The sequence below is a fragment of the Lipotes vexillifer genome, unplaced genomic scaffold (genome assembly GCF_000442215.2).
Source record: "Lipotes vexillifer unplaced genomic scaffold, Lipotes_vexillifer_v1.1 scaffold116, whole genome shotgun sequence".
NCBI lineage: Eukaryota > Metazoa > Chordata > Mammalia > Artiodactyla > Lipotidae > Lipotes > Lipotes vexillifer.
Genome location: NW_006786698.1, coordinates 582,767 through 606,770, shown reverse-complemented (window position 1 = coordinate 606,770; position 24,004 = coordinate 582,767). Strand labels below are relative to the sequence as shown.

Genomic DNA, 24,004 nt, shown 5'->3' with positions numbered 1-24,004 from the left:
CGCTCTTTCCCCCTCTTTCCACAATGTTTACTTCCTTCACAGCACTTACCAAAATCTCCAATAATCTAGTTTGCCTATATTCATTGCCTGTCTGTATCATTACTGCCCATCCAGCACCAGTGACCACGCATAGTTGGAGATCTATAAATATTTGCTGTATGAGTGCAAGTTATACTCTCCCACTAGGTAGAACTGTATAAATACAAGTACCATTGTTTACTGGGTAAAGGATCTATAAATAAAAATTACTGTATTTTTACGCTTACACTATATCCTATCTATTCACCTCTGAAGCACAGGGCCTTCTAAGCTCTCACCTGTTAAATGTTATAGGAATTTAATGAGGGTGCATAATTGATTTTAACATTTTAACAATTATTTATTCATGAAAAGTGATGCTAGTGAAAGAAGTAAAACGAGAAGACTTAAGTCTTAATACAATGAGTTCCAGGGCCTAGGAATTCTCAGATAAGAACAGACTCAGAGGAGAAGTTTGAGCTTGAAGAATAATTATTGCATAATTGCTAAAACTAAGCATACACATGGAAAAGTAACGGAGAAATGTTTCTCAGCTTGGGTGGTGAGTGTGGCGGGGAGGGGCTAAAACCGGCATCACAACAATGCTTTACTGTGTGGCATTTGGTCTCATCAGCCTCTGGAGTTGGGGCTGAAGATGAGAAGAAAACTACCTTTACATGGGAACCACTGAACAGAGTAAGAAACAATGCAGGTCAAAGACAGAACCCTTCAGAACAGCAACGGCTCTGAGTGATACCCAAGGAGACTGAGAAAGGCCACAAAGGTGGGAAGATAATAAATTAACATAAAGTCTCAAGAAGAATAGATTTTATATTAAGGATATCGTGGTCACCTGGAATAGCAATGGAGTACTTAAAAAGGAAGAAGTGGGGGGGGGTAACAAAAAGAAAAGGGGAGGGAAAGAAAGGGACAGAGATAGGAAAGAGTAGAGAAAAGACAAAAGGCAGTCTTCGAAATAAATAATGGGGGACTATGGGAAAAAAAAAACAGGTTTAACTTGGCAGAGCTGAAAGGGAAGCAGTGGCTTCAGGAAAGTAGAAAATTTGTTAGAGAAATGAGATGAAGTGAGTTTTTTTAAAGAGCAAGTGCCTACTATCTGCCAAGCTACGAGGTGTGTGTGTGTGTGTGTGTGTGTGTGTGTGTGTGTGTGTGCGCGTGCAGATATAGATAAGAGATATACAGAGACAGATATAGACATATGTATATAGATGTATCTATATTTGTCTCTATATCTCTGTCGAAAAAGAGAGAGAGAGAGATTGATTCAAATCTTCCTTTAAGGCACAAATTAATACTGCTATTTTACAGATACGGAAACTGAGGTTCCAGGATTAAATAACTTTTCCAAAGTCTTACTGTCAGTGAAGTAGCTGAACTCACGTCTGCAAGAATCCATTATGGGTCCTTGCTTTTTATTACATTCATTACATTGTATTAAATTTAATACATCACCTGTTATTCCTTCAATCTCTAGCCTAAATAACCTATCTCCCTCAAAGAATTTACTAATTTTTATTTTCATTCTGTGTTTATCCATTACCTCTGAGTGAAATGCTTTCCCCTCAATACAATACCTGAATCCAGGCCCCCGAGGCTCTGAATAAATTCTGTTCAAAACTCATCTCATACCCTCTAAGAAATCAACAGTAACTCTGCTTGACTTAGGTCAGTCTTTTACCAGATCCCCTTAACACACAACTGTATTAATCTTTATTTGTTAATATGTTTCTATACAGGCTCTTCATTTTACTTATGGGCATGTCTCTGTGGGCATGTCTTCCCAACTAGTTAACAGACGCCTTGAGGACAGGAGCATTTATAGCATTTACTCTTCATTCCTCCATTGTACCCACATAAAACTCCATTACACCAAGTACAGAGTGGATGAACAGTGTGGTTTGTAAACAAGAGATAGACACACACACACATTTAAAAAGCATATATTTGTTATATATATTTTTTCTAAATGCATGAAGTACTTTTTTTTTTTTTTCTTTGCAGTATGCGGGCCTCTCACTGTTGTGGCCTCTCCCGTTGCGGAGCACAGGCTCCGGACGCGCAAGCTCAGTGGCCGTGGCCCACGGGCCAAGCCACTCTGCGGCATGTGGGATCTTCCCGGACAGGGACACGAACCCGCGTCCCCTGCATCGGCAGGCGGACTCTCAACCACTGCACCACCAGGGAAGCCCATGAAGTACTTTTAATAAAGGTGTAAAAAGTAGTAAAATAAAATATAAACAAAAGATTGGAACCAAAGAGCTATATGATTTAAAAAGCAGGTAGTTTCTAAATAAAGATTGACACCTAGTCACTACACATGAGAAAGAATGTTACTAAACAAATTAGTCCTGGATTCAAATATAAATGTCTTTCTCTATGTTTATAGACCTAATTCAAGACCAAAACAATTAAGAACTTTTTTTGGTTTTCGTTCCATAGTAAATCAAGCCACCAGCCCACTCTACCCTTATTTAGTCAGTATCTTTTATGAAACTGTTTTCAGACTAACTGTATGAGCAAAAGAGTCTAGGTCTTTATATCCATTAAAATATTTTCACTATATAAAAACAATTAAGCATCTTCTGTGGTTTTACATGACAAACTTTTCTAGTTTAGTATAGCATTCACGATGTATACCAAATGGGATATGCACCTTTTACCTGTGTCATGCTCACCAATGACATTTATATTAACACGTATCTGTTCAGTAATAAAACTGTACCCACACAAGGCTACAAAAATAAGGTATGAATCCATATGCTAAAGTTAATCAAAAGTGAGCATTTGTCTTCAGTTTTAACTTGCTTTGAGAGAGAATCAGAAATGAGTATTTCCTAAAGTATATACTTTGGGAGAAGATGCTTTATGTTAAAAAAACATAATAATACCAATTTGAGAAATATTGCATATATCTGTCTTCTTGGTGATTTCAATCTTTAAGAAGTGCTGCTGCTACTGTAAAAAACCCTGTTTTTAAAGTCATTTAATCATGTTTCCCAGTTTTGCCACCTGTGCCAGTTGTTGAGCGCTATCTACTGACGTCACTTAATGGACAGCTGAGTGCTATCCATTAACACAGATTGAAATAAGTCTCTTCTTCATTTTAATCAGACTACCAAGAACTATCAACATAGTACTCTTACGTGTATTTTGCCACAGAAACAATCTCAAGATGATTTATCAGGCAAGTAAGCACGCCCCCTTAAGAAGATAAGGACTAGTATAATAAACACCAATTTTTGTTAAAAAAAAACAAAAAAAGCCTAACATCAGCTACAATCTTACAGCAATGTAGATGTGGCTAAAATATAAGGTTCTTGACCTACTGACTGTGGACTCTCTGGCTCTCTTCCACAAAGAAACCAAAAAGTAGACACTGAACTCTGAAATTAAATGGGATCAAGAGAGCAATAATTCAGTTTAGTCTGTTCTTCCTATTACATATAAGCCAACACCCTTTAAAACATAATCCATAATTCAAATACGGCATAGCATGCACATTAATTTTACTTACCAAGTCATATATCTGGTTTGCCAACTGTACCTTCTCGTCTGCATCCTCCAAAGCTTTATAGTAATCCTGAATAAAAACATTCGGGTTTCAAGAATAAATTAATAATTTAAAAATATGTGTATGCAGGACATATAACTGCATTTTTCATTATCATAGCTTGTTATCACTGTCAGTCATTATACATTAGCAATAAAAATCCAGTTAGGGATAGGGTGGGAACGGGGTAAGATTAGAAATTTTAGACAACAGCCAAGGATTAAAGAAAGATGTTCAGAATTCCTAGAAAAGATATAAATAAAAAATAAATATCATCCAAATCTAGCCTCTATACTAGTACAAGTTATGTGAGCCAATGAATAGTTCTTTTTCTTCAAAAATAAATGTTATTTAAGATGTAAGACTTATCTAATTTGTAAAGAGTATTTATGCTATCCATTTTTAAAAGTTGTTATAAAAGCAACTATTGAAATGATTCTGACCTGCATGTCCGTTGTTTCCAACTGTTCTATAATTCTCATTTTAAGCTAGGTATCAATTCATAAAATCAACCAATACTTTAGATTTCTCCCCCGTACAAAGCAAATTATTTTTTAAAAATTCTGTGAAGTTCCATTAAGTATCAGACTTTTAGGGTATATCCAAGCTGTGCTACACCAAAAACCTAATAGGATAAAGGGATGATGAATGACTTTAGGATACATATATGTGAAGTCTATACCCACACACACCTGGGCCTCCAGATATCCTCCATGTCAGGACTAATTCTATAAAAGATTCTGAAGTTTTTGCTCCTAACAGAAATAACATTCCCCCCATGTGGTAAAATAAACAATACAACTAGCTTTCAAATTTCTTTCTCAGTTGATTCTTGAACAATTCTATGAAGGTTGGGGGTAAGGGAGCCATTATTACTCAGAGGTATTAAAGGACCTGTCCCATGTCACATAGTCAAATGGCACAGTCATGACCAAACTGAGGGCTTGTGAGTAGTTCTTCCAACCGTATCCCCAAATAAACTAAATCACACCTTTAAAGCAAACCTTGAGGGGAGAGCTGATACCCATTCTAAACTGGAAGAGAGCTCTGAGTACTATAAAACTAACAAAAACTCAAAGAATTCTATATTTCTAGGACCAACTGATGTACAAATTAAGAGTTTTAAACTAAATACTTTTTAAGGATCGTTTCAATTCTTAGGATTCTGTTCTTCTATGATTCCACCAACCTAGGTACCTAGCAATATATAAAATATGCTTCAAGGTTGCTAATTTTCACCCCAGTCTGTGGCCCAAATTGGAAGACAATACACATTTAAAGACAAGGCAACTTTAATTACCTGTAACTACAACAAAACAAATTAAAGGAAAAAATGTACTTTTTAAATGGTTTTGTGACTCTCTAATGAGTCACTAATTATTGAAATAATTTTCTAAATTACCAAGATGCTTCAATGATTAAAAATTCCTGGGACTTCCTTGGTGGCGCAGTGGTGTGGGGGACACGGGTTCGAGTCCTAGTCCGGGAAGATCCCACATGCCGCGGAGCAACTGGGCCCCTATGCCACAACTACTGAGTCTGCGCTCTAGAGCCCGCGAGCCACAACTACTGACGCCCGTGTGCCAAGAGCCCGTGCTCCACAATGAGAGAAGCCATTGCAATGAGAAGCCCACACACCGCAACGAAGATAGCCCTGGCTCGCCGCAACTACAGAAAGCCCGCGTGCAGCAACGAAGACCCATCACAGCCAAAAATAAATAAACACATTTATATATAAAATAAATTCCTATACCTGAAGCTCTAACATTTACTACATGATTTTTAACTTGATAAGTCATGTTTAAACTCTAAAGAGCTATTGATAACTTTCCCTCATTTTGATATCCCGCAAACTATTTAATTTTAAAATATCTTCCTCAGAGGGTCTCAAAAATTCACAGATAAATCATCCAGAGTGTTGAACATACCTTTTTAATGGATGCCATTTGCTCTTCTCTCCACTCCGGTTTATTTTTCTTTGCATTCATGAAGAATTCACTGACTCTTTGTTCTAGCTGATCCATTGCATCTAGGACATAACATTTCATATTTAGATGACCAAACTCATATACTGTATATACATGCTTTGATGTGAAGAAAGAAAAAAATATTTGACCACATACACTGTTTTACTTGGTAACTTAAATATGTCACATGTTTTAATAATGTAAATACATGGTGCCTTAATTACCTTAGTAAAAAAAAAAGCTACAATTTTCCCTACTGACAATTTATTTTTGTTGTTACTTCTAAACTTTTTCCAATAGTCAAAGTAGTCAACAATGTAGATAGATTCTATACCAGTTGTTGAATAGTACAGGTTTGGGGTCAAAAACTAACAGTATAAAGTCAGCCAAATATGCTGAAACACGATTTCTTATTGAAACCACCACTTGATAATCCTCACATTTATTTCAATAAGAAAATGTGATAAAAAGGTTTCAACCGGGCTTCCCTGGTGGCGCAGTGGTTGAGAGTCCACCTGCCGATGCAGGGGACGCGGGTTCGTGCCCCGGTCCGGGAAGATCCCACATGCCGCGGAGCGGCTGGGCCCGTGAGCCATGGCTGCTGAGCCTGCGCGTCCGGAGCCTGTGCTCCACAACGGGAGAGGCCACAACAGTGAGAGGCCCGCATACCGCAAAAAAAAAAAAAGAAAAAAGGTTTCAACCTCTTGCTATATATCATTAAGCACCCCATCATCTCATATCATGACTGAACGTGGTAGGTACAATCATTTATTCACTTAACGCACATTATTATTTGTTCTAGATAAGTTTTTCCTGAAGTGTGTGCCAAGAATAGTCAATTCATTCTATGTCTGCTAAAAAAGGAAAAATAAATAAAAGGGATTTTGTTGCTATGTAAATTGAAGAAAACTGTTTTACTATACTGTTTTGGAGATCTGCAGTGCATAATAGTGCATTTCCTAACTTATTTGACAAAGAGATAGCTTTTATTAATCCATAATACCTATTCACTTTAGATAATTCTAATTATTGTAAAAAATGCAAGTTTAAAAAAACCTCTAACTTACATTATCAAGTCCAAATTGCTAGAGGATTTAACATTTGTAATGATAAAGTATAAAATAACAACTTCCCTTTACTGAATGCCCACTTGTATCAGGTACTAAACTTTCTAACTTATCTGTATTTCTTTTAATCCGCAAGACAATAAAAATCCCTCAGAAGTGGCAATGTGGTCAAGGCCAATGAATAAGTTAGTAAAGCCCTAAAATGAACTCAGATCTGTCTGATGATAAAATCGACGTTCAATCCTGTAGAAAACACTACTTTAGCAAATATTTAGCATTTCAACTACATTAAAGTTAAAATGAATTTCGTGAGCAAGCTGGAGAAACAACACACAATTCAGACTTCCACACTGCAATCCACTGAACAGAAGAAGGTGATTTCCATGATGTATCACCTTGTATTATGCACCACATAAAACCGACAGGAGGCTAAGAAAAGAATATTCATGAACACTGGGTATGGAAGTGTGTGTGGCATGGTGGGGCAGAGAAGCAGGGGCGGGGGGGCAGGTTCTTAGCTACCTCAAGACTCCCGCACTCTGGAATGTTCTGTTTTCTGATCGCTTTCCATGATACTCCTTTCTTCCCTATCATACCCCCAAACCCAGATCTTCCCCCACCCCCACTTTTCTAAGAAGAAAACCTGTCAGCACAAGAAACTTATCTCAATCCTAATTCTATGTATACTCCAAACATAGCTGGTACACATGGGATCAAGAAACATCTGCAGATACAGATACAGAACATCTTCATCCCTATGAAGGCCAGCCATTAATATTATTCAAACAATTAAGGAGTACTTACATTTCTCCAAACAAAAGGAGTGACACAAAGCCAACAAAGTACACTTGACTATACATTTTAATTATGTATCGTATATTTCACATTTAAAATTTTTAATATAGTATCTCTACAAGATAGTTGGAACAGCTATGTTATATTCATTTCACAAAGGGGGAAGGTGTGTGAGGTTCTTTCAGAGCATGATGGACATACATTTGGTACTCGGCACTGTTTTCTTGTTTCGAAATTTTGCTCTTAAGTATTTACCTTGTTATCTCCAAAGGTATTTATTGTTTACCCTCTCTGAATCATGAACTCTTTAAAGAAACTTCACAGAAAAAAAAAGATCAAATAAATTACTGTTCTATGAAAGAGCAAGGTTATTTTGGGGAACACGTCTCCGGACTACCAAGCTATAACTGAAAGAAGAAAAGTCAAAATTTTTATTACAGCAGACAAGAAGCTTTACAGTAAAATTTTATTTACTTTCTTACTTTGACTGAGAAACTACCATATTGTTGACAGTTGAGAATGTATCCTTTAATGTGTAACTTTTCAAATGTGACATTCCAAGTTCACCAGGGTCTCTAAAGAACTACATATAACCTGTGCTTCTATGTGTTGTCCGCTCTTGAATTTTGATTAGCATGAACTTCAACAAAAATATAAATGCTGAAATCTATGTTCTATACATGAAGTCTCAAGTCAAAATCTTCGCAACATGTATGCCGACGTGCACTAAAACATATCTACATTCTCAACGAAGGTATAGAAACTTTTATTGCACAGTCACAAATTCGAGAAAGGAGCACACGTGCTCTAATGCCACCTTCTCTTGTAAAAGCCAGGAGAAAATTAGCGTGGGAGACAGAAGAGGCAAGATTTGGCATTGCCGGTTCTTTTGGACAACTCCTTCTGTACTAGCGAGTGAGCCGGAGGAGAGCCAAAGAGCAGAGTCGCTGGTGTCGATGGCAAGTACGTCTGGCACTGAACGCGCGCAGCGAACAAGGGCAAACGCGCCGACTTACTCTGCACCTGCAGGTCCATCTCGCGCATCTCGGTGAAGCGGTCCCGCAGGTCCATCGGTAACTGCTCAATCACTGTCAAAGGGAGAGTCCGTCAGAGGGGCGGGGCCAACGGCGAAAGTACGCGCATACGTCGCTACGTACGTGCGTGCGTGCGTCGGGGGGGGGTCGAGGGAGCCGGCAGCCCACAGCGAGGCTGCCAGTTACCGTGAGAAAGAAACATCCCCCGCCTCCCCCTCCCTCCCGCCAGCCCGCCAGCCCGTCCACTCCCGCCCTCGCCCATCCGCAGGTCCCCAAGTAAGGCCCGCCAGTGCCGCCCACTCACTTTCCAGATAGTCCTCTAGGTACAACATCGCGGCCCTTAGAGCAGGGGGAGCAAGGGGGTCCAAGGGTTTATTTGTGTCACTCGCTGTCGCCGGAGTTTTGTCCCTTCCAATATGGCGCCTCCGCTAGCAGCGCCCGCTCGGCTTCGGCGGAAAAAAAAAAAAAAGAAAAAAAAAAAACCACTTTGGCTCCTGACAGCGCTTGCCTCATCGCCGCCCGGAGCGGTCATTGGCTGGCTGAAGCAATGACGTAGGCCGACCGGAGTCCGCCTCCGCGTCTTTGTGGGAAGTGTAGTTTTAGCACCTCCCCAGCAAACTTGAACACGCTGGCAGTCCTCCACGTGGAAACTACAAAAACCAAGCGCCGTTGCGAACGGTGCGCAACAGAATCTGAAATGCGGTGCCTCTGTTTATTTGTTGATATTTACACGGGGAATGACGGGAGTTGTATGCGCCTGCAGAACACAACTAGGAACAAGTTTTCACCTGTTTTTTACTGCTGTGATTCCACGTCCCGGCGTTTGTGAGTCATGGAGTTCAAGTAGTGCTAGGCAGACGGCAAACGTTCTAACGCTAGAATTATCAACAAAGTTCGGGCAATTGGGATTGTTTAAAACAGAGCTCATTGCTGGAATTTATCTTCCGTATCCACTCCTAAAGATGTAAATGGGACGATAGATTGGCTGCCATCTAACTAAAATAGTTTACACTCAGAATATGGAGTAAATATGTATTTCCCTTATTAAAAGGTGAACAAATATTTCTCAATAGCTTCTTATACAGTCTATTTTGCGGTCCGTCTCGTCTTCATTCTAATGTAATTGATCTATACATGTACCTGCACCAGAAAAAACGTGAGCAAGCAGAAATAACGGATGAAACCTTACTATCTAATGGGCTATCTTAGCAATAACTAGATAACGTTGAGTAAAAAGCCTGTATTAGACGTCTGTAGTCCCGGGAGCTGTCTTTTTTTTTTTTTTTTTTTTATCTTTCGACTACTCCCAGCATTTGTTCAGCCGTGCTATATTTAGACTTTCACTGCTCAGTTTGTTTCCTTTTTCTTTCAAACGTTTGCACTCAGTAGAGATTGGGTATTATTATTTTACAACTGTCTTAACTTTTTTTTTTCAGGGAAATGTGTCTTTAGTTCATAATTTAATGTTCTGTTTATGTTTTTCAGATTGGAGTTGAAACACTTTATGTAACACTTTATCCTTTCTCCCTCCTTTACTTTTGAAACACTTTATCCTTTCTCCCTCCTTTACTTTTTCTTGTACTCAAGACTTTTTCACAGCTCTTAATCAGGATACTTACCTGTCATATTGATGAATATCAAAGGAAACGTACCTCAATCCTAATAAGAATTACCTAGTTTATTTTCTGTACTTTTATCTAAAATCTAGTGCATTGTCTTATTTCCTCCCTCCCTTTCTTCTTCTGGCTGCTTTTAAGATCTCTTTGATATTTTTGCAATTCACAGTGATGAATCTAAGTATGAATTCCTTCCTTTCCTCCCTCTTTCTTTCCTTAAAATAATTTTTTTTAACAATGCTTAAGATTTGAGAGGATTTCTATATAAGGAATAATGCCCTGCAACAATTGTAGAAAATTCTCAGCCATTATCTCTTTTTTTTTTTTTTTTTTTTTTTTTTTTCCTTGCGTTATGCGGGCCTCTCACTGTTGTGGCCTCTCCCATTTGCGGAGCACAGGCTCCGGACGCGCAGGCTCAGCGGCCATGGCTCACGGGCCCAGCCGCTCCGCGGCATGTGGGATCTTCCCGAAACGGGGCACGAACCCGCGTCTCCTGCATCGGCAGGCGGACTCTCAAGCACTGCGCCACCAGGGAAGCCCCATTATCTCTTTAGAGTTGCTAATTTCTTATTTTTCTCCATTATTTCTTAGAACATCTATATGATATCAATAAAGTTTTCTCACTTTAAACTCCATTTCACTTAGTCTTTCTTTTATATGGTCCATCTCAAATTTTTCAAATACTTTTTAATTTTAGGAGTTCTATTTGCTTCTCTTTTTGAGCAATTTCTAATTTCTTATACAAATTAAACATAGTCTATACTCTGTTAAATCCAATACTGAAAATTTTATTGGTTTTTTGTGCTGTTTGCTGTTTCTTCTAACTTTTGTGCATGGTGCCTGTTTCCTTGTGGGTTGTTATTTTGGACTCTGCACTTGTGTTTCTGGGGTTGTAACTGGGAATTCTTTGAGGCCAGAGTTAAAACTGAGTTTTCCTAGAGATTTTTAGAATTTGCTTCTGCAAGTTGCTTGGAGGCACCATCAATCCTAGTACCAGATTAAATTCTCCACTTGAGGTTTATTGGATTGCACGGATAGATTGAATTTGGGCCTCAAATCCAAGTGGCTTGTTATAGATTCTCAGGGGAGACTTTTTCTTCCTGGGTTCCAAGGTCAAGACAGGTATGAAGCCCACTTGGGCCTCAGTTATTTCTCAGGATATTCTCATTTTTCTTCCTTCCTTCCTTTTTTTTCCCTGTGAGAATTTCTTCATTTCCTACCAGTTCATCAATGTATTTGATTTTTTTTTTAACTCTTCATTTTTTGTTGTTTTCAGCAGGTGGTTCATCCAGAGGGGGAATGCTGTCAGAAATAGAAAAAATAGAAATAGAAATAGAAATCCATCATTTCAGTGTAAACCGAGCTTCTTCAGGGAGTTTTCCATATTAAGGAAAAAGAGATAATATATGGTTCCCAATTCAGTCAATATACATATATACTCCTGAAAACTAAAAAATAATAAAACCTACACTCTATATATTTTAATTAATGAATGTATCAATAATTCTGTTGTTTTTTTGTTTCTTTTTTGTTGAGGTATAATTGACATAAAACATATTAGTTTCAGGTGTACAATATAATGATTTGATATTTCAAAAAATTTTATACAGTTTTAAAGGTTACTTTCCATTTACAATTATTACAAAATATTGGCTATATTCCTCATGCTGTACAGTACATCCTTGAGCCTATCTTACACCCAAGAGTTTGTAGTGAATGTAATTCTTATTTTTAGACCATGTATCAGCTGCAGAAAATTGTATATGTACACACATGTGATAGCTTCTTACATCATTAGGTCATATAGTAGATACCACTTGGAGTAGTTGCCCACTTACAACCACTACTGCATTTCTAGGCAATGCTCCTAATATATAGGGATGACTATACCTGTATTACATTACTGTGCTAGTTAATCAGAGCTCATTAACTTACCAGGGACAGACCAAAGCTGGGCCTATTAGTTGCATTCTCTTAGGATTTGAAATTGGGAATGAAGAAATTTGAAAACTGAAGTCAGGGTGGCAGAATTGCATTAATTCCAGCACAGTAAATAGGTGGTCCACAGGCTCCTGTTGCTCAGATACCCCAGAGACGCTCTGGTTTTTTCCTTGCCTTTTTTTCCCCTTCTCTGTCACTTTATCTAACATGAGTTTTATGACCTTGAGAAAGTTATTTTAACACTCTGTGCCTCTGTTTCCTGATCTGTAAACTAAAATAGCAATGGTAGCTAAATAGTAACTAAATTATAGGAGTGTTAGCTTGAAATAATGTCATCCAAGCAAAGCAGTTAGGTTAATGCCTGATAAATGTTATGATACAATAAATGTCAGCTTCCATTATCATCATCATTAATAGTGTTAAGACTCTTTGTAAGTTATCCATATTGCAGATATGCTCCTTTGTGCTACTGTTAACTTTGCCTTGTATCCCTGCTTATTTTGAAGCTGGACCACCTAGAACTCGGCTGTTATACTGCCACTGTCATACCAAATTTAGAGAAGTGGTTCGTGTAAGGCTATATAAGAGTACTGCATGAAGGCTAAGTAGAGGGAATTAGAATATAGGGAAGAGATTCAAAGCGGATGCAAAATATGACTCTTACCAGGAGTCCAAGAGAAAGGAAAATTTAAATCCTTCATATAGCATAACCTCAGGGGAACCTTTGCCTGTGTCTTAAGGTTCTGCTATGTCCCTATCTTGCAAAGAAAACTATCATCTTGAAAACTTGCTAGTAAAATTTTGAGGGCTTCCCTGGTGGCGCAGTGGTTGAGAGTCCGCCTGCCAATGCAGGGGATGCGGGTTCGTGCCCCGGTCCGCAAAGATCCCACATGCAGCGGAGTGGCTGGGCCCGTGAGCCATGGCCGCTGAGCCTGCATGTCCGGAGCCTGTGCTCCGCAACGGGAGAGGCCACAAGAGTGAAACTTTGAAATGAAATATTTTCTTAACTTTGTGCCAAGCAATATATCCTCCCTGACAGGGATATAATATGGGAAGAAAGAGTAAAATGCTGTCTTTACATGACCTAATTTTACATTTTTAAAATTCATTGAGTCACTTAATAGATCAGTTATAAGCAGTAGGATAATAGTCTTACTTTGTATATCAATGGAAGTTTCCAGCCTTTTCCACTCTCAATACTCAACTAAAAAGATGGCTTTAAGGAAGGTTCTACTTTCCTGACCTGGTTCCTGGGTGTTTTTGATGGGAGAACCTGGAGAAGAGAAGAGAGGAAAAAGACAGCAAGTGACTAGTGTGAGGAGAGTTAAGGAGACTTTGCAGAGGGGATGGCTCTCTGGAGGTTCAGCACATGGGAGGGGGACAATATTGAGAAGAATGATGGATAACTGGCTCTGAAGCTGTCACAAGACCATTCCCCCAAGACAAATGGAAATTCTGGATAAATACAATAAAAAAGCTTGAAACTGTCAGGTGCCAGAAAAGAAGAGTAAACTCAAAGTCAGAACAGTGAGTAAGAATTGGAGTTGAAAGAACTAGAGATTATTGTCTTAAGGTGGTGGGAAACCCATTTTGCAGTTCTCCAAATGGAGACGGTCCACATCATGAAGTGTTAAATAACTTATTTTTTGTATCACCTAAATTGTCTTCTTTAATCATTTTTTAAAGGCAAGCCTGAGGTCATAGATTTGTAGGGAGCTAAAGCTAACCATCTTGCAAAAAGCCAGTAATCTCAGAGGACTGCTCCTTCTGTGAAACTGGGAAAACAGCAAAGAAGCTTGCCAACCATCTACCTAGAATCGTAAGTGAAAAGGCAACCCAGAGGAATTTAGACCCCAGACCTGCACCCATGCATGAGTGTAGAGTCCAAATTCAGACTCCTTACAAGGCGCAGGGACCTTTAACAAGGTAGTAAACATTGGTCAGGCCCAGTGAAACAGGAGAGAGCTTATATGGAGACAAATACACTAATACCCGTTAGGGTTGCTCCTCAGACTAGGACACAAAGAAGAGGAACTTCTGCTGGAAATGAGCTCACGCTCAAATGTAACAAATCACTTAAGAAAATGAAGACTCAGAGACTGTAGCAGATAGAATAAATAGGGGGATTCTAAAAATGCAAGTTTCGGATGTCATGATTAATGAAATCAATACAGAAAGTAGAACAAACAAGAAAAAGAGTGAGAAAAGAGAAAAATTTGAGGGTTGGTCTTGAAGTTTGAAAGCCTGTTGCTAGGAGTTCCAGAGAGAACAGGAAAAAAATGGAGACACTAAAGGCGACATACTCTATGACTCATACTCATGGAGGTGAAGTTTCTGAATAGGTAAAACTAATCTCGGGTGATAGACATAGGAGAGTGGCCACCTTTGCGGAAAGTGAGGTGCTTGACTAATCTTAGAACCCTTTGCTGACAGGGTCTGTTTCTTATGCACTGCGCTATTCCCAGCTTGCAAAGGCACTCAATTCCTACTTTTTGCATGAATAAATGGAAGCAGTATTGGGTATAGTAGGGCTTTTCAGTCAGACAGACCTACGTTTGAACACCGTTACTTGCTCATATGACCGGAACCAAGTTGCTCAATATCCCTAAGACTGTTTCTTCACCTTTGAAATAAGAATAAGGAAGGGTACTTTGCCCTGTTAGATTGTGGCAAGGTCCAAAGGAGTAACGTATGAGTACCTAGCCCAGTGCCTGGCACAGAAGTGTAATCATGAAACAGTATTATTTGTAGAAGTGACAGTACCGTTAGGTAAATGGTCCAGTAAGTGCTATTCTAAGGGCATTACAATGGGAGCAGGCAAATAAGAGGGAGCATTGTCTTTAGATGATTAAAAATAATCCTCACAGTCTGCTTTTATTGTCACAATGTGCCAGTGATTCTAAACAGTGTCAGTGATAAAATATTTCTCCCTAAAAAAATATTTTGTTGGTCTAAGTTCTAAACAACCTCTGAAATTATGATTGAATTTTAATAACTGGCACCACATATTCCTGTTAAATAGTGGGTTGGAAATAAACATTGAAAGCATGCTGATTTGTAAAGACAAAGACACAGAACTTGAGTTATTTCAATTATGTAATTCTATATGATCACTTGGAGCTTTAACTTGTATTTTAAATTTAAAACAGTGAAACTGTCTATGAACTGCTGGGGTAATATATTTGTTTGTTAAATGCAAATTTTAGCTCATACATGAAACATATTCCTAAATTTAAATAATATCTTCAAAATTGAAATGTATTCTTTAAAAATTGTTAGTTTTCTCATTTGATATTTAATTGCTATTACATTTTAATGTAGTTTTTTTTATTACTGCAACATGCCAATATATTTTCCCTTTTCAAAAATTGCTTAAATGTAATTAAAAGGGATTAATCCATTACTTTTTTCCTTTTCACTGTAAAATTAATTATTCATTACAAGCATGATTATATAATGAAGTTCAATAAAAGAATGTATACTGTCTGAATATCTTTTCTGGCCATTATCATTATTTATGTCATGTAATGATTATTTTTGAAAATAATTTTCTTAAATTATTAAGAGGAGTATACTAAGAAAATTATCTGCTCCAGGTGGTAGATACACTGAGATGCTTACTTACGGGCTTCTCACAGAAGGCAAATGTAAATGTATTTATACACAATGGCATCATGGTCTATAACTATTTTTTGTGTTCGATTTTGAAAGCTCACTAACATTCATTTTCATGAGACTGGTAATGTAAATATAAATTATCAAGCATCTTCTCTTTGTGATACAACATGAAAAATTTCAGCGACTGTAAGGACTTTTAACATTGCTGGAAAACCTTCAAAGATTCTCCTCTTCCTTTTCTCATTTATCACTCAGAAGCTCTATGATATTGACAAGAAGCAGTGTTTGGAAAATTCAAGGTTTTTTTTTCTTATTTTTATTTAAATCTTGTTTTTAATCATTTAAGGCCTAGGAAGTCTTATTTTGCTAGTAGGGGCAAAACATTTTTCTCAGCTTGGTTAGGGTATTCCTACCACTGAAGAAATAGAATGTGGAAATATGACAATACAGTGCTTTCTTACACTCTGTACGTAAGTATCTTACGAAACTCACTACACTACTAAAAGCCTGCCTCCTCCACTAATCTGGAATTCCTCAAGGGCAAAGACCATGTTTTATTCATCTGTTGATCCACAGATCTGAAGGTAATATGAGTTTAATAAAGATGTAATGCATTTTTGAATGAATGAATACATAAGTATCAAGCACAAGTTCATAAGTTTCCAAGTTCAAACCAGAGAGGGCAAGATGAAGTTATCATGATTGCTAACTACTAAGCTCTGTGAAGAAAATGGGATTCCAGTGGTCATTCAAGTAACTGGAATGGAATGCTGACGAGAATTTTCTAAATAGAATGTTTTCCAAAAATTCTCAGATTCAGAAGTTGATTTACTTCCAAAGTAGCTTTTAATTAGGCTTGCCTAGAAGAGTAGGCAGAGGGAAAATGAAAGTAATATGGTAATTCATGATGCTCTATATTTTAAAAAAATCATTTGGAGTTCTAAATATTAATTTGATGAATAAGTAAGACTCCTAGAGAACATGAGAAAGAATATTATTACAGTTCATTTTAGTAAACATTTATTGAACAGCAAATACCACTAATAAAAAATATGGCCACTTTTACAGTATGTACATCTTGGTAAGAGAAGCAGACAGTTAGGTAAATACAGTGTGGTAGGTGGTTTAATATGGTCAAATTTTGAGGATGCTACTAGGTCATTCAGCAAGAGTAATTCATAACATAAATTTGATTGAGAACTGATGGTTTCTTTGATGAATGGTGAAGGTGTAGATTCAGCAAAAGGAAAAAGTGCTGGAGACCAATATAAAGATGTAGTGGATAAAATATCCACAGATTCAGGTATTTTCCAGCCATTATATATCGTACTTTTATTACTATATAAGTATTCAGTAATGCTAATCAGCTGATTTACACGGATACAATCCTAACCAGTTGTTAAAATATTGAGATAAGATGTTTCACATTATATGCCATCAGGAAAATGCAAATTAAAAAGAGATACCACTATTAAAATGGCCAGAATCTGGAACAATGACATCACAGTGCTGGTGAGAGTGTTGAGCCACAGGAACTCTAATTTATTGCTAGTGGAAATGCAAAATAGTACACGTATAGCCTCTTTGGAAGACAGTTTGGTGTTTTATTATAAAACTAAACATATTCTTAGCATACAGTCCAGTAATTGTGCTCCTTAGTATTTACCCAAAGGAGCTGAACACTTATATCCAAATAAAAACATGCCCATGGATGCTTATAGCAGTTTTATTTATAGTTGCCAAAAGTTGGAAGCAACCAAGATGTCTTTCAACAGGTGAATGGTTTAATAAACTGTGGCACATTCAGAAAATGGAGCACTATTCAGTGCTAAACAGAAATGAGCTATCAAGCCATGAAAATGAGCTATCAAGCCATGGAGGAACCTTAAAGGCATTACTAAGAGAAGCCAATACGCAAAGGCTACACATACTGTATGATTCAAACTATGACATTCTGGGAAAGCCAAAACTATTGAGACAGTAGAAAGATTGGGTGTTACCAGGAGTTATGAGGGGGATTGGAAAGATGAATAGGTGGAGCACAGAGGATTTTTAGGGCAGTGAAAATACTCTGTATAATATAATGATGGATATGTGTCATTATATGTGTAATTATGCATTTGTCCAAACCCATAGAATGTACAACACCAAGAGTTGTGAACCATATTTTACACTATGGGCTTTGGGTGATCACAATGTGTCAATGTAGATTCATCAATTGTGATAAATGTACCACTTTGGTGGAGGATGTTGATAATGGCTGTACACGAGTGGAGGTAGGGAGTATGTGGGAAATCTCTGTACCTTCCCCTCAATTTTGCTGTGAACTGTTCTAAGAAATAAATAAAATCTTAATTAAAAAAATAAATAATTGAAATACTTCTACTGGTTGGTAAGTAGCAGCTGCTCTGAGCCACTAGAATGTCCCATACCACCCTGGCTACCCAGGCCCTTCCTATTAGACTCTCTGAGTCTCCCTTATTATGTATCTATGATAGAGTTATCTCACTCAGGTGGGACCAGCCTCTGCTATATGTGTTGTTAATTATATTGGAGATCACTCTTGATACATAACAAAGTGAAAAATTGGGTTACAAACACTGTGTGGAATATGATAGTACTTTTGTAAAAAAAAAAAGTGTATGTGGATAGATCCATACACACTTACAGACATATGTAGATTTCGACTTGAATTATATTAATTAGTTAACAATAGTTATTTCTGAACGATAGTGGAATTAGAAGTGACTGTATTTTCTCTATATATTTCTGTATTTTCCAAACTTTACAATTATTTTATAATCAGAAATATATATGAAGAGAGAGAATGAGAGGGAAATGAAAGCAATCAGATCGGTAACCTATGTAGTGTGTTGTGTCTGCATCCCCAAATTTTTCCAAGTTCTATAAAACTGAGCAAATATCTGTCAACTATTTTTAGAATAATAAGTTTTATTCTCTAAAAACTTTCATGCTGAGTTATATTGCTATCAGTGTCAAAGTGGTGTCCAAGAGTCAAAATACCAAGCCAAGTCATTAAGCAAAGGAAACATTCAGGATTTTGAGTCTCATTACCTAGTCGCATTATCAGCCTTGGGTCAGACACATAAAGGTCAGGATCTGGGGGAAGCAGATACACAAATAGGAAATGAGGTCAGAACACAAGGAGGAAAGGATTATTTGCCAAGTGAAATCCTGGAACACTGGACAACATGCAAAATGCTAAGTTAAGGTCAGCTGAGGTAGCAGAAACAACATTGTTCAGGCTTTGGAACTAATTAATAATAGAATTCTCACACTGTGTTGATTGTGTGATGATGGCTGGAGGGTGTGACGATGAGAGGAAGAGCACCATCAACGAACGTCATGCTATCACTTGAGCTGCCTTCTCATCTAGCTCAACACATGTGCTTTAGGACTGAACTGATGGCGTAAACAAGTAAGTCTGTATGTCATCTAGATTATAAGTGGACCCTTGGGAACAGATAACATTGTTGGATGCCTAGGGCCTTGATTCATAATGAGACTACGTTACAGATATGATTGCTAAACAGTAGACCAGTGGTTCTCAACCAGGAGTGATTTTGTCCCTCGGGGGTCACTTGGCAACATCTGGAGACATTTTAGTTGTCACAACTTGGGGGTAGTACTACTACTGGCTTCTACTGGGTAGAGGCCAGGGCTGCTGCTAAACATCCTGCAATGCACAGGACAGCCACCTGCAACAGTTAGTAGGTCCAAAACGTCAAGTTTGAGAAAACCTGCTGCAGACTGATATTGTAGTTGAAGAGTTCCCAACCTTCTTGGGTCAGTGTTCCATCCCTATCAGTAACATTGTGGTCTCCTTAACCAAATAGTGTTGGTTTGAGAAAATCATACAGTAGAGGGCAGTGATAAACAAATTTTTATATTATATTATCATTTATCCTCCATAGTTTTCTTCCTTTTTCTACTCTAATCCCTAAAGCAAAATAATAGCAAAAGCAGAAAAATAAAAATAAAGAAAATAATTTTGTATTTTTGAATAAAAATATCACCACATTTTACACAAAAGTGTAGTAAAAATTTTAGAAGTTCCACAGATATAGAAACAATAACTTATCTTCTTAGTATATCTTGAGCACTGATACCTGCAACTCTTTACTCACTAAAAAACAAACAAAAAACAACCAGTGGCATCTAAATATTAAGAAAATGAAATGTATCACCTAATACTAATGTATAATTGATGATACTTTTTTTTTTGGTAGACTATTCCAGTATTTAATAACTTATTGCTGGGAACTGTCAAGTCCAACACATTTTACCAAAGCATATGTTCTTTTGTAGTTGATTTAATGAAATTCAGAGACATTTATTTTCTTTCCACTGGACTCTACATGTTCAAGGAACTTTTAAAATATATCTTTGTTTTTTCCAAATTAATAAATAGTCATCAAAAAACCCAAAAAGTTAAAGAGAGCTTGAGATAGGCCATTTTGTATATTCAACTTTACCCTTCCCCTTGGTAAAAATAATAATAATATTACTTATTCTTACTATATTTATAATAATAAAAAATCATGGTAAAAGACCAGGAATCTTCCCAATCTGAATCAAATCTATCAATATTTTCCTTGTGGTTTCAGAATTTCATCATGTTGCAATAAAAGCCTTTCCTATTTTAAGATTTTTAATGCTCACCCCATTTTCTTCTAGCTATTTTAGGATTTCTTTCTTTAATTAATATTCTTAAACAATCTGAAATTTGTCTTTGAATTATTATATGAGAAAGTCAATCTAAAATAACTTTTTTCTAAATGATCATTCAATTGTCCCCAAATTTTATCAACAGAAATAGGGGGGATAGATAATAGATACATATGGATTTTTGTTTTGAGTAACACCTGCATGTGGTAACAAATTAATAGTATAAAATAGCTTATAACACAATGCAACAGACTCCTGCCCTATCCTTCCTCAGCCCCCTTCCTTTCTCTGGAGGTAATTGTTACTGTTTCTGTTTTTAATTCTTCTAGTTGTTGCCTTCAGAACTCAAAATTTCATGTCTATAAAGTTCTTAAAGTATTAATTTTGGATAAGATCTATTGCCTCTTCAATACAAAAGATGAGAATATAGAACACTTACACTCCCTCCTTGCTTCCAGGGTTTGATAAATAATTGTTGTTTCATTGGTTATATTTGTAATGTTAATTATATACACTTAAAATGTATAACTGTAATCCTAACTCCAACATCTTGAGGAAGCACCTATTGACTTCTCCCTTGGAAAGTGAAGTTACTAGAGTGCCCACCTTATTTTCTATCTTACCTCTTCCCCTTCAATTTCCCACCTTCTGTAGCTATATTGTTACACTGTCATATTTGTTAATACTCTGTTTTGCCTTGTAACCAGAGACTAATATTTCTTCCATTGTCTCTAGGATAACTCTAAATGATTAAAAATAGGAAACATTTACATCATTAGGACCATGAAAGTGTTTTTTATTTCTTAGGCAAATAAGCTTTTCTTTTTTAGGGGTCCAGTGTTACAACCTTGGGGACAGTTGAAAGAAAGTGTTTTCAACAACACTTTATACATTCCATTAGGTGCTCAAAGTCATGCCATTTTTTACTGTGTTTTATATTTGGACCGTTGATTATTTCTCTCTCTCTCATCTGTCTCTCTCTCCCTGTAGTTTCCAGTTATTTTTCTATTTTTCTCATGCTAAATCCTCAACCGCCTTTAATTTGCCATCACACTATCTCTCTTTTTATATTCTACTCTAATTGGTACTGGTTGTTGTCTGTGCTTACTGCACAGTTGTCATCCTAGAACATTCCTTTATTCTTACTGGTATATGAAATATAATTAATTTTAAAATAGTGACTGTTAGCTTGCTAAATTTACTTAGTTTTAGTGTTTTTGTCTTGTAAATTTCTTAATATTTTATAGGTATATAATCATGTCATTTGTGAACAAAGACAAGGTTATGGCCTGAATTTTCTCCCCCAAATTCCTAAGTCCTAATCCCCTGAGAATGTGCCTGCATTTGGAGATAGGGTCTTTACAGAGGTAATTAATTTAAAATGAGGTTATTAGGGTGGGCCTTAATCCAATATAACTGGTATTCTTATAAGAAGAGGAAATTTGGCCACAGACACACATACAGAGAAGACTATGTGAAGACACAGAGAGAAGACAGCCCTCAGAAGGAATGAGCCCTATCAACACTTTGATTTTGGTCTTCTAGCCTCTAGAACCATGAGAAAACAAATTTCTATTGTTTAAGCCACCCAGTCTTTGGAATTTTGTTATAGAAGCCTAGAAAATTAATACAGAAAATTTACATCTTCTTTTCTATTTTGTCCTCAATTACACTGGGTAGAACATCTAGAATAATGTTGAAAAGTGTTAGTAAGGAAAATGTTCCTGCCTCATTTCTAGTTGTAAGGGGTAAGTGTTCAATAGCTCATCATTAAATATGATGATAGCTGTAGGATTTTTGAAGGTAGCATTTACCCAGCTGAGGAAGTTCTTCCATTCTATTCCTAGTGTGTTGAAAGTTGTTTTGCAAAACCATGAATTGGTGTTGAATTTTGTCAAATACTTTTCCTAAGTCTAGTTATATTATATATGATTTTCATCCTTTGTTCTGATAAGATAGTGAATTTCATTGATTTTTTTGAAGATTAAACCAACTTTGCATTCCTGGGATAAACCCCACCTGATTATATACTATAGTAATATTTTCTATATTTTGATAGATTTTATTTGCTAATATTTTGAGGGATTTTTGTGTCTAAGGTTATGAGGATTATTGGTTGGTAGTTTTCTAGTCTTTTCCATGCATATTTTGGTATTAGGATTATGTTGGTCTCCAGTGGGAAGGTCATGAGGAGCTCAAGAACAGTATGCTCTTTGCTTTAACATTGTGCTGGAGAAGTTAAAAAAAAAATAATAGAAAACTCCTAAATTATTTGCTTAAGGAATTCCAAAAATTTATAACTGTGATAAAATAATTTTATTTTTCTGATCTGTAAACTCTAAATTTTATTCTGCAATTTATAAGGTTGTAGCATCAGGGAAATTCACAATCCTACCAGATCTTGTGTGAGTACAATTTTTTATTTTTCAAGAAAGAGTATGGTATGAAGAATAGGAGTGGGGTCTTGTGGGAAGTTTTAGATGACTCAGAGATCCCCAATTTCAGAATCTTTCTTAGCATCCACTGCCAGAAAAACCAATCCCTCCTTCTGTGGTTAAATGAGGACATTCCTGCCTTACTTGGAAATCCCTTATTGAGCATTCCTGAGAGAGTTACCCCTCAAGGGAATCTAATTCTGCTCATCTCTCACTGTCATCTCCTCTGATTGTCTTCAAACTCACAACTAGAATCAAATTCCAGCCTGACTCGGCGGCAAAATACAAAGTCAGACTACTATGACGACCTAGATGGGTGGGATAGGGGTGTTGGAGGGAGGTCCAAGAGGGAGGGGTATAGGTATACATATAGCTGATTCATTTCGTGGTACAGCAGAAACTAACACAACATTGTAAAGCAATTATACTCCAATTAAAAAATAAAGTAAGGGCTTCCCTGGTGGCGCAGTGGTTGAGAGTCCGCCTGCCAATGCAGGGGACACGGGTTCGTGCCCCGGTCCGGGAAGATCCCACATGCCGCAAAAATAAAGTAAGGGCTTCCCTGGTGGCGCAGTGGTTGAGAGTCCGCCTGCCGATGCAGGGGACACGGCTTCATGCCCCAGTCCAGGAAGATCCCACATGCCACAGAGCGGCTGGGCCCGTGAGCCATGGCCGCTGAGCCTGCGCGTCTGGAGCCTGCGCTCCGCAATGGGAGAGGCCACGACAGTGAGAGGGCCGCGTACCGCAAAAAAAAAAAATAATAATAAATAAATAAATAAATAAATAAAAATTAAAAAAAATAAAGTAAAATTTAAAGAAGAGAGGGTTAATGTGCCCACATTTGCAACATTGTGCTAGTTTATTTTGGAGAAAAGGAGAACAGAATTAGAAACAGATCGTTAAGATGCTAAAGTAGGAAAGGAGAAACAATTCTAGGTAGGGGTGGACTTATATATATGGGTGCATATAGACAAGCAGTTGGGAGTAGTTCTCTGACTGGTTGACTAAATGTGTATTTAACAGTGATCTACATTTAATGAAGCTGAAATGCCAAAATTCCTTGATGAGAAGAATCTAAACTGAAGGAGGCAGGAAAGCTGAAATGGACTTATCAAATGTGATTTTCTCACCCTCCCCTTAATCATGTCTGCTTTGTGGACCAGAAGACCTTCCTTTTACTAAGACACTGAGAAACATATTTACGAGGAGAGCACCACTAACTTTGAAAAAATACTCTAGGGAAATATTCTGTA

The 24,004-nt window shown here is 37.2% G+C and overlaps 1 protein-coding gene across 2 annotated transcripts in view; it reads right to left on the bottom strand.

Annotated features, from left to right (window-relative positions):
• Positions 1–8,921, bottom strand: part of ING3 (inhibitor of growth family member 3) — a 24,100-nt gene extending 15,179 nt beyond the window's left edge. The window contains exons 1-5 of one of the 2 annotated variants that reach the window (XM_007459332.1): positions 8,757–8,784; positions 8,435–8,506; positions 5,518–5,618; positions 3,554–3,619; positions 3,366–3,422 (exon numbers count right to left, since the gene is read on the bottom strand). In XM_007459332.1, the coding sequence (XP_007459394.1) occupies positions 3,366–3,422; positions 3,554–3,619; positions 5,518–5,618; positions 8,435–8,506; positions 8,757–8,784 (324 nt within the window). Of the gene's footprint in view, positions 1–3,365; positions 3,423–3,553; positions 3,620–5,517; positions 5,619–8,434; positions 8,507–8,756 lie in introns of both variants that reach the window. The other variant, XM_007459333.1, reaches the window with a different exon arrangement.
• Between the last annotated feature and the right edge of the window lie 15,083 nt (positions 8,922–24,004).